At 38.7% G+C, this 13,852-nt stretch overlaps 1 protein-coding gene across 6 annotated transcripts in view; it reads right to left on the bottom strand.

Annotated features, from left to right (window-relative positions):
* The window catches only part of LOC149661166 (fasciclin-2-like), a 37,844-nt gene extending 34,160 nt beyond the window's left edge, over positions 1 to 3,684 (bottom strand). For 3 of the 6 annotated variants that reach the window (XM_089842558.1, XM_089842560.1, XM_089842561.1), the window contains exon 1: positions 3,344 to 3,674. In XM_089842558.1, the coding sequence (XP_089698684.1) occupies positions 3,344 to 3,401 (58 nt within the window). In that variant the 5' untranslated portion in view covers positions 3,402 to 3,674. Of the gene's footprint in view, positions 1 to 3,343 lie in introns of all 6 variants that reach the window. The other 3 variants (XM_089842557.1, XM_089842556.1, XM_089842559.1) reach the window with 3 other exon arrangements.
* Positions 3,685 to 13,852: the final 10,168 nt, after the last annotated feature.

Raw genomic sequence — 13,852 nt, 5'->3', positions numbered from 1 at the left:
TGGGGTGGTGGTTAGGAGGAGAAAACTAGCAGCAAAGTTTTAAGAGTGAAGAAGGTGGAAAAGGAAGGAAGCTAGCTAGGGAAGCCGGTGATGCGCATCGATGCACCCAACAACAATTTTTTTGGGAACAAAGTTTTATTTTTTTGGCCAAAAAAACAAGAGGGGGTAACAATCGCACCTGCCGATGACTACACTACAATTCTCTCTCTATGCAAAAAAAGATTGAAGTTGGCGTTGGCGTTGGCTTCGAGTGAAAACTATTATTTGGCCAATGAACGGACAAACGCCGGCGTCGCTCGAATACTCCAGCGTCACTATTTTGGCACAAAAATCCACCCCCCGAGACGATAAACTATAGTAAAGTCTGCTTGATGCTGACCAGGGAAGCGTTAAGAGCCAGCCATCTCGCCTACGCGTCTATTATTATGATTAGGGGGCCAAAACCACCCCCGCACTCACAAAAATGCCTGGGGAATCTTAACCCCAGCACCGTCAGATCAACGCCAATTCTTTTTTGTACTTTTTCATACAACTTTTGATATTCCGAGAGGTCGGACAAAGGAAATTATTTTCGATTCACTTTATAAATTTTGTCAGGGTTCGTATGACACTAGATTAAATAGATAACGCCGAAATTTAGGTACAACCAAGAAGCGATATCTAGTTTATTAGGGAGAAGGTATAAATTGGCGCCACATTTCTAGCTCTTTATCTCCAGTCCAAACGTAAACGTATAGTAGGTCCGGAGTTAATCCCCGCCTCTAAATTACAACCAGCATATTTTCCGACTGAGGAGAGGCGAAATAGCCCGATGCCACCTTTTATGTCCCCCCTTGTATTTTGAAAGGGGGGCTGGGATTATGGCGCGCGAATACTTAGGCATCATATTACTTCTCCCTAGTAAAGTAGATATCGCTTCTTGGTACAACCCTGAAGCGCAGTTAAAGTTAAGAAACGTGAGAGGAAATTTCTGTAGCACACTATTTACATCCTTTATTAATTTTAGGTGTTTATCAGAGCCCACTTGATCATATTTAGCACTGCTAACACGTTCATGACCAATAAAAATAAATCCCTGACTTATCTCAGATCCTTAAGTTTTTACCTAACATTTTTTCAAATCCTGCCTATCCAGGTTCCGTAAAAACCCTGTTTAGACTACTATAGTACAATGCAGAACAGATTACGAGTAAAATTCTGGTACAATGACGTTAGTTGGGATAACGGTTAAAAAATTTCTATACAGATAAGAAGACGCGACTAAAAACTCCCCAGCAACTAATCTTACTTCTAAAGTTACACTTTACAAATTAAGTGACAGGATCTGTCAAATTTACAACTATAGGAATCCACACCAAATAAAACCAATAAACACTAGTAAATCAGATATTGTCAATAAATATTTTAGGCCTCTTATTTCACCAATTCAACACCCTAAATATTTCCTACGAAGTTTTCAATGTCAATACCCTATATTTAGCGAGATATCGCGTTTTTAAAATAACAAACAACGGTCTAACATAACCATACTTCCTTAGTGTCAAACTCATTACTCTGAGATGTCACTTAGCAAAGGAAAAATTATGAAATATAGCAAAAATGATACCGCAAACACACGAATGTATTCAATACCCCAATGAATGTACGTTTTCCAACCTAAAATTTGTTCGAAACTGGCCTAAAACACCGCAAACACACACCGAGATCTATCGGTAAACTAGGATTTTAAGCCTATTTCAATATTCATTTAGGAATTAATATAATTCATAAGTATAAATTTGTCGCCTAGATCGTCCCATGGGCCTCCCGCTACGAAAAGATGACAAATTCTGAGAGGGAGTCATGGTCGAACATATCATAGCCTAAAACCGGGTCGCCCCTCAAAATTAACTTAGAAATTTGATGAAAAACCAACCGAAACTGTATATATCCAGTTACATCTTTACATATAGTTGCTACTATACCATCGCAATCCAGGAATGATCATATTTCTAATTGGTGTGAGTGTAGCGAATAGTGGCTTTTCTAGACTATCTTTCCTGGTCACGGTCGACTGACTAATTACGAAACTATGATGCAGTATAAAATTTACGCAATACGGGAAGCTATTTTAGAAATTAACATCCGTAACTTTCTTAATTTTGGCTCGATCTTGGCCTGCTTGAACTTGTTTGTTAGTCCAATTAAAGATCTATTCAAATACTTAAATATCTAAAACCATCAATGAAGTTTCGATGGTTATTTGAACGTCCGGAATAAGCACCACATTTCTTATTTAAAACTTTTTCCAGTTTTACAGAATAAATTATTGCTTTAAAGACCATTAGTATTGCTTACCGTGGACTACCTACGTGCCGTGGTCCCGAGTTAGGCTAGACCGTTTCGAATTTTCACAAAAGGGCTTAATGTATTTCTGAGTAAAAAACGCTACAATTTTTTTCTGCCTTTTGGGGAAGGGAGGGAGGTACACTAGCCATGCTGTAAAATGACCTTGATGGTGCTCCCGCACGAAATTTTAACCGCGAAATAATGGCGTCCCGTTCTTTATATACCTGCCGAAACGTTTTAAAAAGGGCCCCCCTCCCCGGTGAATAAAAATTGGCGGGCCTCGGTGGGACGGGATAGTTAGTAAAAATACAAAATTTCAGTATATTTTTTACGGGCTTTTTTTCAGACCATCTCTCACAGATATGCAATTGGTTTCAAATTTCTTCGTAATATTACAATAAAGCTACTAAAATTACAAAGAAATCTTATAAGAATGTTGAAAAAACTGCTAGCTATTAGACCCCACAACCCGGCTGCCTTCAATGGTAGAAATGAGAAGCCCCTTATAAAGAATCTAAGGAGAAGTTGAAGGTTCGGATGAAATGGGCTATTGTGCCATTTTGACAAGTGAAAAATGAAATGAAGGGACCGGTGATTTAAATATAGTTCCACCTCAATATGAATTTAGTTTGATATATTTTTATATAATATTAATTAAAACTTGATCATGACAAACACGTGATTAAAGTAAAGTCACCCTAAACCGGAAAGTTCGTCGGCGCTCGGTTGCGTGACGGTTAATTTTCAAATTAATTTTACACCTATATTTTTGGTAAATTACATGTTCCCCTTTATCTTATCAGCGCACTGAACTCAACAGGGCAATAAATGAAACGTAAAAAACCAAGGCACCGGTAAGCTTGGATTTTTATCTGCCCGGTTGTAAGGTAAGGTCGAATAATACTTAATAAAATTCTTCATTAGTACGTTATTTCCCACTGAACTTTGATCTAACAAGTTTTCAATCCGGTCTTGAATTTGGGGCCACTGGTTTTAAAGAAAACTTTCAACTTACCAGCAGAGACTAGGACGAAGGCCAGAATGTAAACCTTAATTCTCTTCTTAACTCCCATCGTGAAAATTGTGTCAAGTAATTTAAAACACTAATCCAATGAATCCAAAATAAACACAGGTTAAGTAGTCTTCCGACGTTAATAAACTCAATTAAAAATCCAAGAGGTAGTAAAACAATAGCCCGGTGGCCGTTGATGAACTTTCTTCTTCGGGGAAGGCGCGAAGGAAAAGCGGGAAAACGAGGCCGTACAACTCGCGGCGGAGACGACAAACGAGCACTAGTTCACGGCTTCGAAGCGGAGCACCGACTGGCGTTAGCCAATATTTGAATCAAAAACGCCGCTGGGCGGCGGGGCGCGTCACTCAACGGTGAGGAAGCGAATGACGTGTATCCTTCCACAACTAGGCGCAGTTTCGGCCTTCCAAGTTCCGACTTCTCGAGTTTTTGCTTTAAAAAAACCTATTTTTTAAAGAAATAAAAGGATGAGAAACGATAATGACTCATGTTATTAATCTAAGAATTATATGTCAACTCCTCAATGAATAATTTCGATCGAATTATAAATCTTTTTTTAAAAAAGGCACTATTTTTCGCTATTTGAAGTATAACGCAGCGTAGGTTTACAACTACCTGCTGAATGCGCTAGTGTTTCCTATGTTTTCGTGCGTTTCTTACGTATTGTACGGCTTTTTCTAGGAAAAAATAGTGACGAGGTTCGTAAAACTTCAAAATGGGATGAAACGTTTCTGTGTTTTTCGAAATGGTACAGGTGTTTTATTTACCTGGCAAGGGTGGGAATTATAAAAAACTGTTTTAAATATTTGAATACCTACGTCAGTTGCCATTAACGTCATCACGTCTTGAATTATGTTTTTTTATGTGGTTATAGTTAAAAAATATACTGTTATTTGTTATTATAGGCCTAGATCATTGGAATTTATAAATAGTACACAATTTTATTCTTATTATTGGAAACTGACAACTTCAGAACACAGTACATCCTAATTTAACCCCAAAAATAGTTCAACTTTGACCTCTTTCAAACTCTTTCAACGATTATGTCTGAGCCATATGTTAAAAACGAATCAAAAACTGTCGTTTTTAGGCCTATTTTCGCTTCTGCCGAGTCAGCCACTTTTCTTAAGCCTATTTTTGCCTACGAGTAAGAAAAGGTTTTTGTCAAATACTTATTTTTCGGTGGTGGACCGAGGCTTAACTACGGGGCAATCCTGAAGAGTGGCATCATCTTCAAAGGCCTATACGAAAAATGATTGATGCTTTTCAACTTATTGGCTGTCATACTTGGGGCACCCTCTTATATATTCGAGCGACGACACCTTTATATTACAAGTACGGCCCAGGGGCCTTCAACCTTCCTTCTATATAGTTCCCACCCCCCCGGACCACCCTCCAACAAGGCTCAGCTGTTTCGTAATTCTCTTTTAGATATAATGCTCCAGAGCCCAAGGCAAAGCCAAGCCCGGGTGTCCCTGTCTTTCTAAGGTCCACGGAGATTCCGTCATAAGTTCCATAGACCCCCCCTCCCCTCCCAACTAAGGCAAAGAAAAAAAGCGGGAAAAGATTGAATCTCAAAGACATAAACCTACTGCAGATGGTTTTATTCTTTTCCTTTGTTTTATTAAAAGTTCCTTAGTAGAAGTAAACCTATGAATTTATGAACTCGTAAAGGCATCGGTTTGATCAAAAAGCGATATCTAGTGTTACTAGGGAGGAGGTATAAGTATAGTCCCAGTCCCCCTTTCAAAATACAACGGGGAACGTAAAAGGAGTCCGGGCTATTTCGCCTCCTCTCAGTCGGAAAATAGAGAGCTTTCAGATGGGATAGTAGTACGTCACACCCTCCCAAGTCTTACCGCTGTTCTGGTAGCCATATTGGGTGGTGTCAGTTTCATCCCTGCTTTAAACACACCAATATGGCAGCGTAAATTACGTCACGAGACTCGGCTCCTCCTCCAACTGAAAGCTCTCTATAAGGAATTTTCGTCATTCGCGTCGAGCTGACGTGAGTTTTCAAGAACCAATGAGATGCTGGTTGTAATTTAGAGGCGGCGGGGATTAACTCCGGACCTACGTTTGGACTGGAGATAAAGCTAGAACTGTGGCGAATTTATACCTTCTCCCTAGTAAACTAGATATCACTTCTTGGTGTGATAATTTTGGAGGAAACTTACACGAAAACATCTTACTTCTAGTTAGTCGTTACTATCCAAGCCCTCCCTCACACTCGCGTGCTTAACGACTCGTCTTTACGTCGCGAAAAAAATCCCTGAAGAAAATCTTTCCTAAGCCAAGGACCCTCGAAGGTATAATTTCTTAGATTTTTGGGGCGTTCCTTTTTTCTTATTAAACATAAGTGCCATTCTGAATTTTCCATTTTCCCTTCCGGTACAATAATTCCTCGCGAGTACCGGTTGTAGACACCCATTTATTCTAGTTTTCTCAATTATAATGAGACGCGAAAGTTTAAAGTCGAAGTTACTTAAAATTCGAGGAGGTTGAACTAATTTCATTGTTTTTGAAAAACGACCTTAAGTGATTGTTATAAGAGTCAGGGAGATCGAGGTACGATCGACGCCCACGCTCTCGTTTTCTTGTTAGAAAAATGAAAAATTCCCGCACTCTCCGCAAACCAAAATATACTGACGTATTGTATTTTGAGAATATAATGACTCATTACAATATTGAGGGGTGAATCAGCCGTTTTTCATTACACACAAGAATCAAATAAATAAATATCCCCTATTTACGGTATAGTTTTAGAAATGGAAATTTTAATTGTATGGAAAGTTAGTTTTGGTTAAATTTGCGATTAGTTGGGAGTTATTTGTAAAGAAACGGAAATTTAGGCTTAGCTACTATAGTTCGTTAAGCCTCGTTTTGCTTTTTCTTTTAAATTCGCGCGCTTTAGCAAATTGAAATGTCACGTGCTTTGTCAATACATTATTCGCTAAGCCTTTGTTTTTGAATATTGAAATTCCACGCGCTGTAACGATTGATTTGAGAGAGTAAAGTCACGTGATTAGTGAAACGGTCAATATATATACAGATAGATTAAGCTTCATTAGTTCATGTCCTATAATGAATTAAATTATCATAGAATGTCTGAGATACATTCAGTGGCATAGACATCATGTTAATGTTAATGGCTGAACTTACGAAGATAAACTGACGTCACATTGGAGGCTGGCTCTATACTACCACTAAGCCTAATATTCACCAACAGGACGTTTCACACGAAGAAAAATACAATATAGACACTATTTAAATTTAATTTGTTTCGTCTTTGCGTTAGCCCTTCACGACTTTACCCTTTTTACAGCGATATAGCTTGTTTAGGCGGACGTTAAATACGCAATTTACGATCATTCTTTCGTCTCTTTCATAAAATCATATTATTATTTTCATCACGATGATAAAAAAGAGTAAAATAAAATTGCCATAACCCACTTTTGGAAAAATGAATCTTTCGTTTAAAACGTTCCAAACGAGGAAGCGTTAAGTTAATAAATAAAACACTGATGTCCATGTTAAATTTAAGAGATGATTTTATAACCCAAAAAGATCCATCGTAAATCGTATATTATCTTTCAATAAAATCTCGTTTTATAAAGGTATTTTATTTATTTATAAACACAAACACTATCTTGCCCCACACACGTTTTTCCAGAAAGAAAAAAAAAACCGGAAACTTCTAAGCATATATTTTCTTTAAAATACGTTTAAAACAAATATATATTCTAAATATAAAACATTCGATGTTAAAAGGGGGGATGTAAAAACGTGGAATACATAATTTTATTAATAAACGCTTGATTAGTTTCTAAGGTCAATGCGTGTCTTAACGCAAAAATACAAATTAGATTCAATATGAGATCAGATGCCTATAGGAAGATCCCAGGAACGTTGTTTTTTATTTTTTTTTAGTTTTATAATTAGCAGAAAATTTTAATAGAAAACCGGGACAGTCTAATTAAATATGCACGAAGTGTTAATTAATGATAAAACAATTTTCTTTTGGGAATTATTGTTTGTTCCAAAATTTATATATAAGTATATAGGAAACATTTTAATAGTTGAAATGCATTAAAATATAGAGTATTAACTTTTAAATTTGGTTTAGAAGGCTCAAGTATATATTTATATTTATTTATTATTAATTTATCAACGTGGAATAATTTGAAATCGTTAATTTTAAGCTCTAGTGAGGAAATTAAGCCCGGTAAGGAAATGTATCCATGTTTGATTGCCCGTCTTTTGTCACATGAAATGCCTTTCACAATAGGGTCTTTGCGCGTGACGTCAAGTTACCTTCCCCCTTTCCCCTCCCCTTGCCGGCTGCCCGCTCTGGCCACGTTAGGACGCCATGTTGACATCACCTGAAAACCGGTTTTCGCCCCCTATTTCTTCCCCCTTTTTACTCTGGCGGAAACACCCTATGCTCTAAGTTGAGGACTGACGCTTGACCTCGTGACCCCATGACTTAAAAACCGTACTAGGCTACTTATCTCGGCGGTTTTGGGTGGAACAAACACTTCTTCTTTTCAAAATTTGACTTGATTCCAATGAAAATTGCTCAAAATACTATTGGTTAAAGCAGTACTGCATAAAGTGGGATGTCAATAATAAATCCTAATATCCAAGCACAGCCACCTTGCAATAAACGGGGTGTCCCGCAAATAAGCAATATCCGAAGCCCGGCCCAGGCATCTTCTCTTAATTAGGATCTACAAGAGTACATCGAACCGCACGCGTCCTCTTTTCGCTTTAATAAGGAACCATGTTAACGCTATTTGACGTTTTTATCTACGAAGCAATATAGGTATAGGTGTTACTGTAAAGGTAGATGGTACATAGATCTAATGGTCAAGAGACGAGGGACGATGGGTCAGTTTTAATGGCGCGGAAGACATGGGAGGAAGGGTGAGGGCGAGGGTAAGAAAATGGGGTGGGCGCGGACGTTTTTGGTCAAGAAGCGACGCGTTAAAAGGAGAGGAGGAATTATGTAGTGCCATCTAAGGACAGGAAAAGGAAGGATAAAAGTCGTCGGCGCGTAACCCGTTCAAGGCCCATTAACCTCTAGACAAAGGCGGGGAGGAAAAAAAACCCGCTCAATTCGCCATTTTCCGCGGCTACTCCACCAACTCCCGCTGACGGATAATCGCCTATTGATGAAAAGATGTACATTTCAAGAAGTTGGAATTGTGTCCAGCAATTGTTGGACGTGGACAAAAGGATTATGGGACTAAAACTCTAAAAAGATCTTCTGGGTTGCACTTTAAATGCTCCGAGTACAATGGTCAAGAAATCTTAGTTCAACCAAGGTTTTAGGTACAATGGTCAAGAAATCTTAGTTCAACCAAGGTTTTAGGTACAATGGTCAAGAAATCTTAGTTCAACCAAGGTTTTAGGTACAATGGTCAAGAAATCTTAGTTCAACCAAGGTTTTAGGTACAATGGTCAAGATATCTTAGTTCAACCAAGGTTTTAGGTACAATGGTCAAGAAATCTTAGTTCAACCAAGGTTTTAGGTACAATGGTCAAGAAATCTTAGTTCAACCAAGGTTTTAGGTACAATGGTCAAGAAATCTTAGTTCAACCAAGGTTTTAGGTACAATGGTCAAGAAATCTTAGTTTAACCAAGGTTTTAGGTACAAAGGTCAAGAAATACCTAGTTCAACCAACGTTCCAGGTAGAAAGGTCAAGAAATACCTGGTTCAACCAACGTTCCAGGTAGAAAGGTCAAGAAATACCTGGTTCAACCAACGTTCCAGGTAGAAAGGTCAAGAAATACCAGGTTCAACCAACGTTCCAGGTAGAAAGGTCAAGAAATACCTGGTTCAACCAACGTTCCAGGTAGAAAGGTCAAGAAATACCTGGTTCAACCAACGTTCCAGGTAGAAAGGTCAAGAAATACCTGGTTCAACCAACGTTCCAGGTAGAAAGGTCAAGAAATACCTGGTTCAACCAACGTTCCAGGTAGAAAGGTCAAGAAATACCTGGTTCAACCAACGTTCCAGGTACTAAGGTCAAGAAACCGTTCTAAATATGTTTCACATCATATAACATCCTTCTGATCAACAGATCCATTGGCCTATTTGAACTGGACTTGCATAAAAGGTGTTAATATAACCATTCTGAGATGTCCATCCCGCTGACAAGTGACTTAGGTCAGTATACACCCCCGGGATACCCGCTGAGTTAAGAGTTAAAGCGAAGACCCTCTGAGCTGGCGTCTACTACATGTCTGTATAAAGTCTATAGGGTTTCCCCCGGCTTGGGGCTTCCCGCCATGATGCGGGCATGCCACCAAATACATTATATCAGGAAAATTGAGGGAGGTCAGCTAAAAACAATGGGCGCGGTACCGACGGAATCACTCGGCCGGACAACTAGGCAAAAGGCTCTCTATCTTACCCGCATGGACTTTATAACTCTAAAGAGGACCAGAAATAGTTTTTGCAGCTCTAGCATACGCGGGGAGCTTAGGGGAATACATCTTAAGTCCTACCCAGCGTGCATACCTATGACCAGTATGGAATGACCTTGAATTTCCAGAATCCTAATATCCCCTCGTATTAAGTGCAAAGACCCATTAGTCCAGTTTTCTCGTCCCCAATAGGGATTGTAATATCCATGATCTGACCTCCCTGAGCCCTTATTTCCCGGAGTGGAAACTGTAGGGTAAGTAAAATATAAGCTTACCTAACTTCTCTTCATTTAAAGCAAAAGATTCCTCTCTAAGATACGAAAGAGATTCAAGATCCGGGAAAATGATATACTTTCTACGGCCAAAAACAAAGAAACTTCGATATAAAAGCTCTAAAAGGTTTTAATCCCTCATAGAGTTACTCTTAGCTCATTCACTCTCTCTCTCTCTTAATTCGCGAGTCTCTGCACACTCTTAAAAGATGTTGAGAGAGAGAAAAGGATTAATTTCCCTCTTTTCAAAGATAGAGGCAGAGCTGAGAACACTGAGCATTCCCTCTTGATGTCCCTTCTTTCTTTTTAAGCTCTTTCAATTAGAAATGAGATGGGCCGCGAGCTTGCGCTGCTAAAATAGAAATGGAGTGTGTGAGAAACTAGCTGATGAGAAAAGTCTCGAGAAAGATGGAAGAGATCGATAACCAAGAGTTCCAAAGAAATCAATCGGGTATCTATTTAGTATCATTCTCCGGGTTATTTTTAGGCCATTTAAGACCTATTTCCGTAGAACAACAGGTGCCAGCTTACACTAGGGGGAGTTACTTAACGTGAACTTTAAACGAGGCTAAGCAGCTATTGTTGTTTAAAAATATTTAAAACTTTAAATCCCTGATGAAAACATAAACTCGAGTATAGCGAATCAGTTGCGGCTTCGTATACCTAATATTAATTTAAAATCTTGTATTCACTAATCACGAGACATAAATTGGTAGAACGCGCGCATTTTCAAAATTCAAAGGCTTAACGAATATTACTGTATTTTTGAAGCGCGAAAAATGGAAACAAAATTCCAAGTAACGCTTAACGATTTTATCAAATTTATATGCTAGCGGCAGTTATACATCCATAATGAGCTTTTCAACTAGTTATATTAATCAGAGTCTAATTAATTTAATTTACTTTGAGGATAGGTATAAACGGATTAAGTTTTGGTCTCGACCAATGAATGGATGCGATAATTGGAGAGTAAAATGGATATTCTTTGAAGTTCCTTTACCTTAATTATTAAGCCTAATTTCAAGTGGGAATAAGACGCTGAAGGATATCTCTTTGAAAACAATGGAGCGTATAAGGATTTTACTGAATTCAGCAGATTTGACCAGTATACCATTTGAATAATATATATAGATATAATGAGGCAAGCCCTGAACGAGACTCGAATTGAATTCAAAAAGGTGTTCGGCATATACTGTGGCCTGCAAAATGCCCATACAGCTCGATGTATGGTGTGTAGAACTAGATCCTTTGTTCGGAAGAGACCTCCTCAGAGTGGTTTGAACTTTGAAGAGAATAGGGCCATGGGATTGGGTATGTGGACGATCAAAGAGATGATACGGTGCTCGGTGGACCCCAAAAGAGTAAAGAGCGTCTACGATTAAAAGGCTTTAATTCTAGTATCTTAGAAATTCGGAAATATACGCTTTCGAGAAGATCTTCTAAAGAAGGAAGGGCTCAAGGAAAGGATTAGTTTTAGATTAAACTCGTGCCAATATTTAATGGTAAATTGAATAATTAGTTTGCAATGGTCAACATACATTCGGAGTGTTTGTCAATAAGAAAAGTTGGCCAATTGCAAAACGGAGCGCTCTATACCCGGAAAGTTTTAAATGCTGGTTTCAAAACTCTAACGCTGGCTCCATGACTTCTTTTTCTCAGCGCCTGTTTCACCAAGCTTTACCTAAAGTCACCGGAAGTAACACGAGGAAGTGGGGATACCACACCTTTGTCGTTGTTTCCGCGCTAGTAGGTTATGGACAGAAAATATCTACAATATCCTCTCAAATTTGGGACAATAAAATTATGGTGGTTCTTACGGTGACTTCAATTGACATTGTTCATCCCTTATGTAAGAAATGAAGAACTTTCAAATTATTTTCTCTAAAACTGCATCCCTTGGAGAGTGCCCGAATCTGGGCCGCATCCTTTTTCCGCTCTTCACTCTTCTTCCCTTCTCTATCAAGAATCGAGTCGACACGATATCGATCAGCGGGATTTAGGAATCGGAACTCAATCTAGCGATGTCTGCCTTTGGCGCTTGAATAGGTTGTGGGACCCAACCCAATACTTCCCCCCCTGTAAGCTCCTTTGCTATATAATAGATCTTGATCCCGCGGGATTTACCTTTGATATAAGCCTTTTTTCCCCCACAGTGGTTGGTAACTGTACCAGACCGCTGAATGCTTTATATAAATCCATAAGAGATATTTTTAGCCTTGTAATTCCAAACTGAAGTTATTTGCGCGTGGGCTGTGGCGAGGATAAATACATTCATGCCTGCCAGTAGCTTCGCACGTGAATGGGCCTGAGAGTTGATGGCCACGTGATGCCCCATTTATTATAATCATTATATATCATATTAAAATCAGGAATATAAAAAATACTTATAAGATTTTGTTTTTGAATTGCATCGCCTTTATAGGCCTTGGCGTTTGTTTAAAAATTCCGCCCAAACATCATGATGAAGCGTGTAGTTAAATACAAAAGAAAAACTGTTATTCCTCTCCAGGCAACTATCAAAGAAGGGTGGATTCTCTCTTCTTTAAGAGTCTTAAGCCTTGGCTACGAAAAAAATTGGGGTTTTAAATGTTTTTTATTATTTATTTAAAAGTCGTTCGTGCAATAAACCGGAGGCTAAAAATGTTCCTAGTTTTTAGCTTCTCAAGATAACAGTAAGTACCCCTCTCCCGGCCCGAAGTGGTTGCTGGTTTCGTTCTTAGTTATAGCAGAAGTGAGATGAGACCAGAAGTACTGAGCTAACCAAGTTCTTCACTCGGCGAAAGTGAATATTCTTGATAACACAGGAACGGTTGGCCCTCTAGTAGCGGTTTCTGAATTTCCCCTCCAAAACGTGAGACGCTCGCAGTGGTAGATGGCTGAACTAGATTCAAGGAGCCGCGTCCGTGTTCGGCCGCTTTAGGTTGAGGGGAAGGGGGTAGGAAATGTTTTTGGCACTCGACCAATTTTTTTCTCAGTAGTATAGGCGCGTGGGAAGCGGCATAAAATCCTCAAATTTGTTCACTAGTGCCAGGATCTACTATCAATGCTAGAGCCCTTCACTTCTAGTCTCATCTCACTTCTGGCTATAGGTAAGCCAAGTAAAGTTCTAACCAGATTGCAATATGTTATAGAGAGAGAGAGACTCCATATGATTAAACAGCGTGATATCAATTTAATCCGTTATGAAACACTATGAGCTAGGTGGGTTTGGATAGGGTTCGATGTAGTCTAAGGATTTGTTGATAAATTCTTTCTTAGGTGTAGGAAGCGAAACCGGTATAACGCGTTTTTATATTGTCTTTCTCGGGTCATCACTGTTTCAACTCTCTGGTTTATAAAGAAAGGAGGTGGATTGAGTATAGAATTATGTTACAGAAATGCGAGTTTCTAAAAAATGAAAGAATATGATTGGTTCTATCATAAGATTATAAGATATGTTCCTTAAGTTTGTCGCTCTCATGTTACCGAGAGCTTGTCATGAAGTGACGTAGGTCATAGATTCTCTTAAAGTGACGCCTGGTTAGGCGCTCTCATTGGCTTATTACAGACTAAATAGGAAGATGGACTGCAATTTTAACCGAGTGTAGTCAATTCTCGTGTCGTTTTCGAACAAGCTCTAGTTGTAAGTCTCTACCATTACGAAGTATAGTTAGTGTTTATACTTATGGAACATATCTTATAGACTTATGGTTCTATGTATTGGATAATCTCGAAAAGGTGTACGGATACCAATTCCAAAAACCTTCAGTATTTAAATTAATCCACATTAAATACACCTTGGCAATTAAG

This window comes from Phalangium opilio, unplaced genomic scaffold (genome assembly GCF_054372755.1).
Source record: "Phalangium opilio isolate 3A_F unplaced genomic scaffold, DU_Popi_V2 ptg000070l_1, whole genome shotgun sequence".
In the NCBI taxonomy this organism is placed as follows: domain Eukaryota; kingdom Metazoa; phylum Arthropoda; class Arachnida; order Opiliones; family Phalangiidae; genus Phalangium; species Phalangium opilio.
Note: the sequence above shows the minus strand (reverse complement) of the source record. Positions and strands in the feature narration are given on the sequence as shown.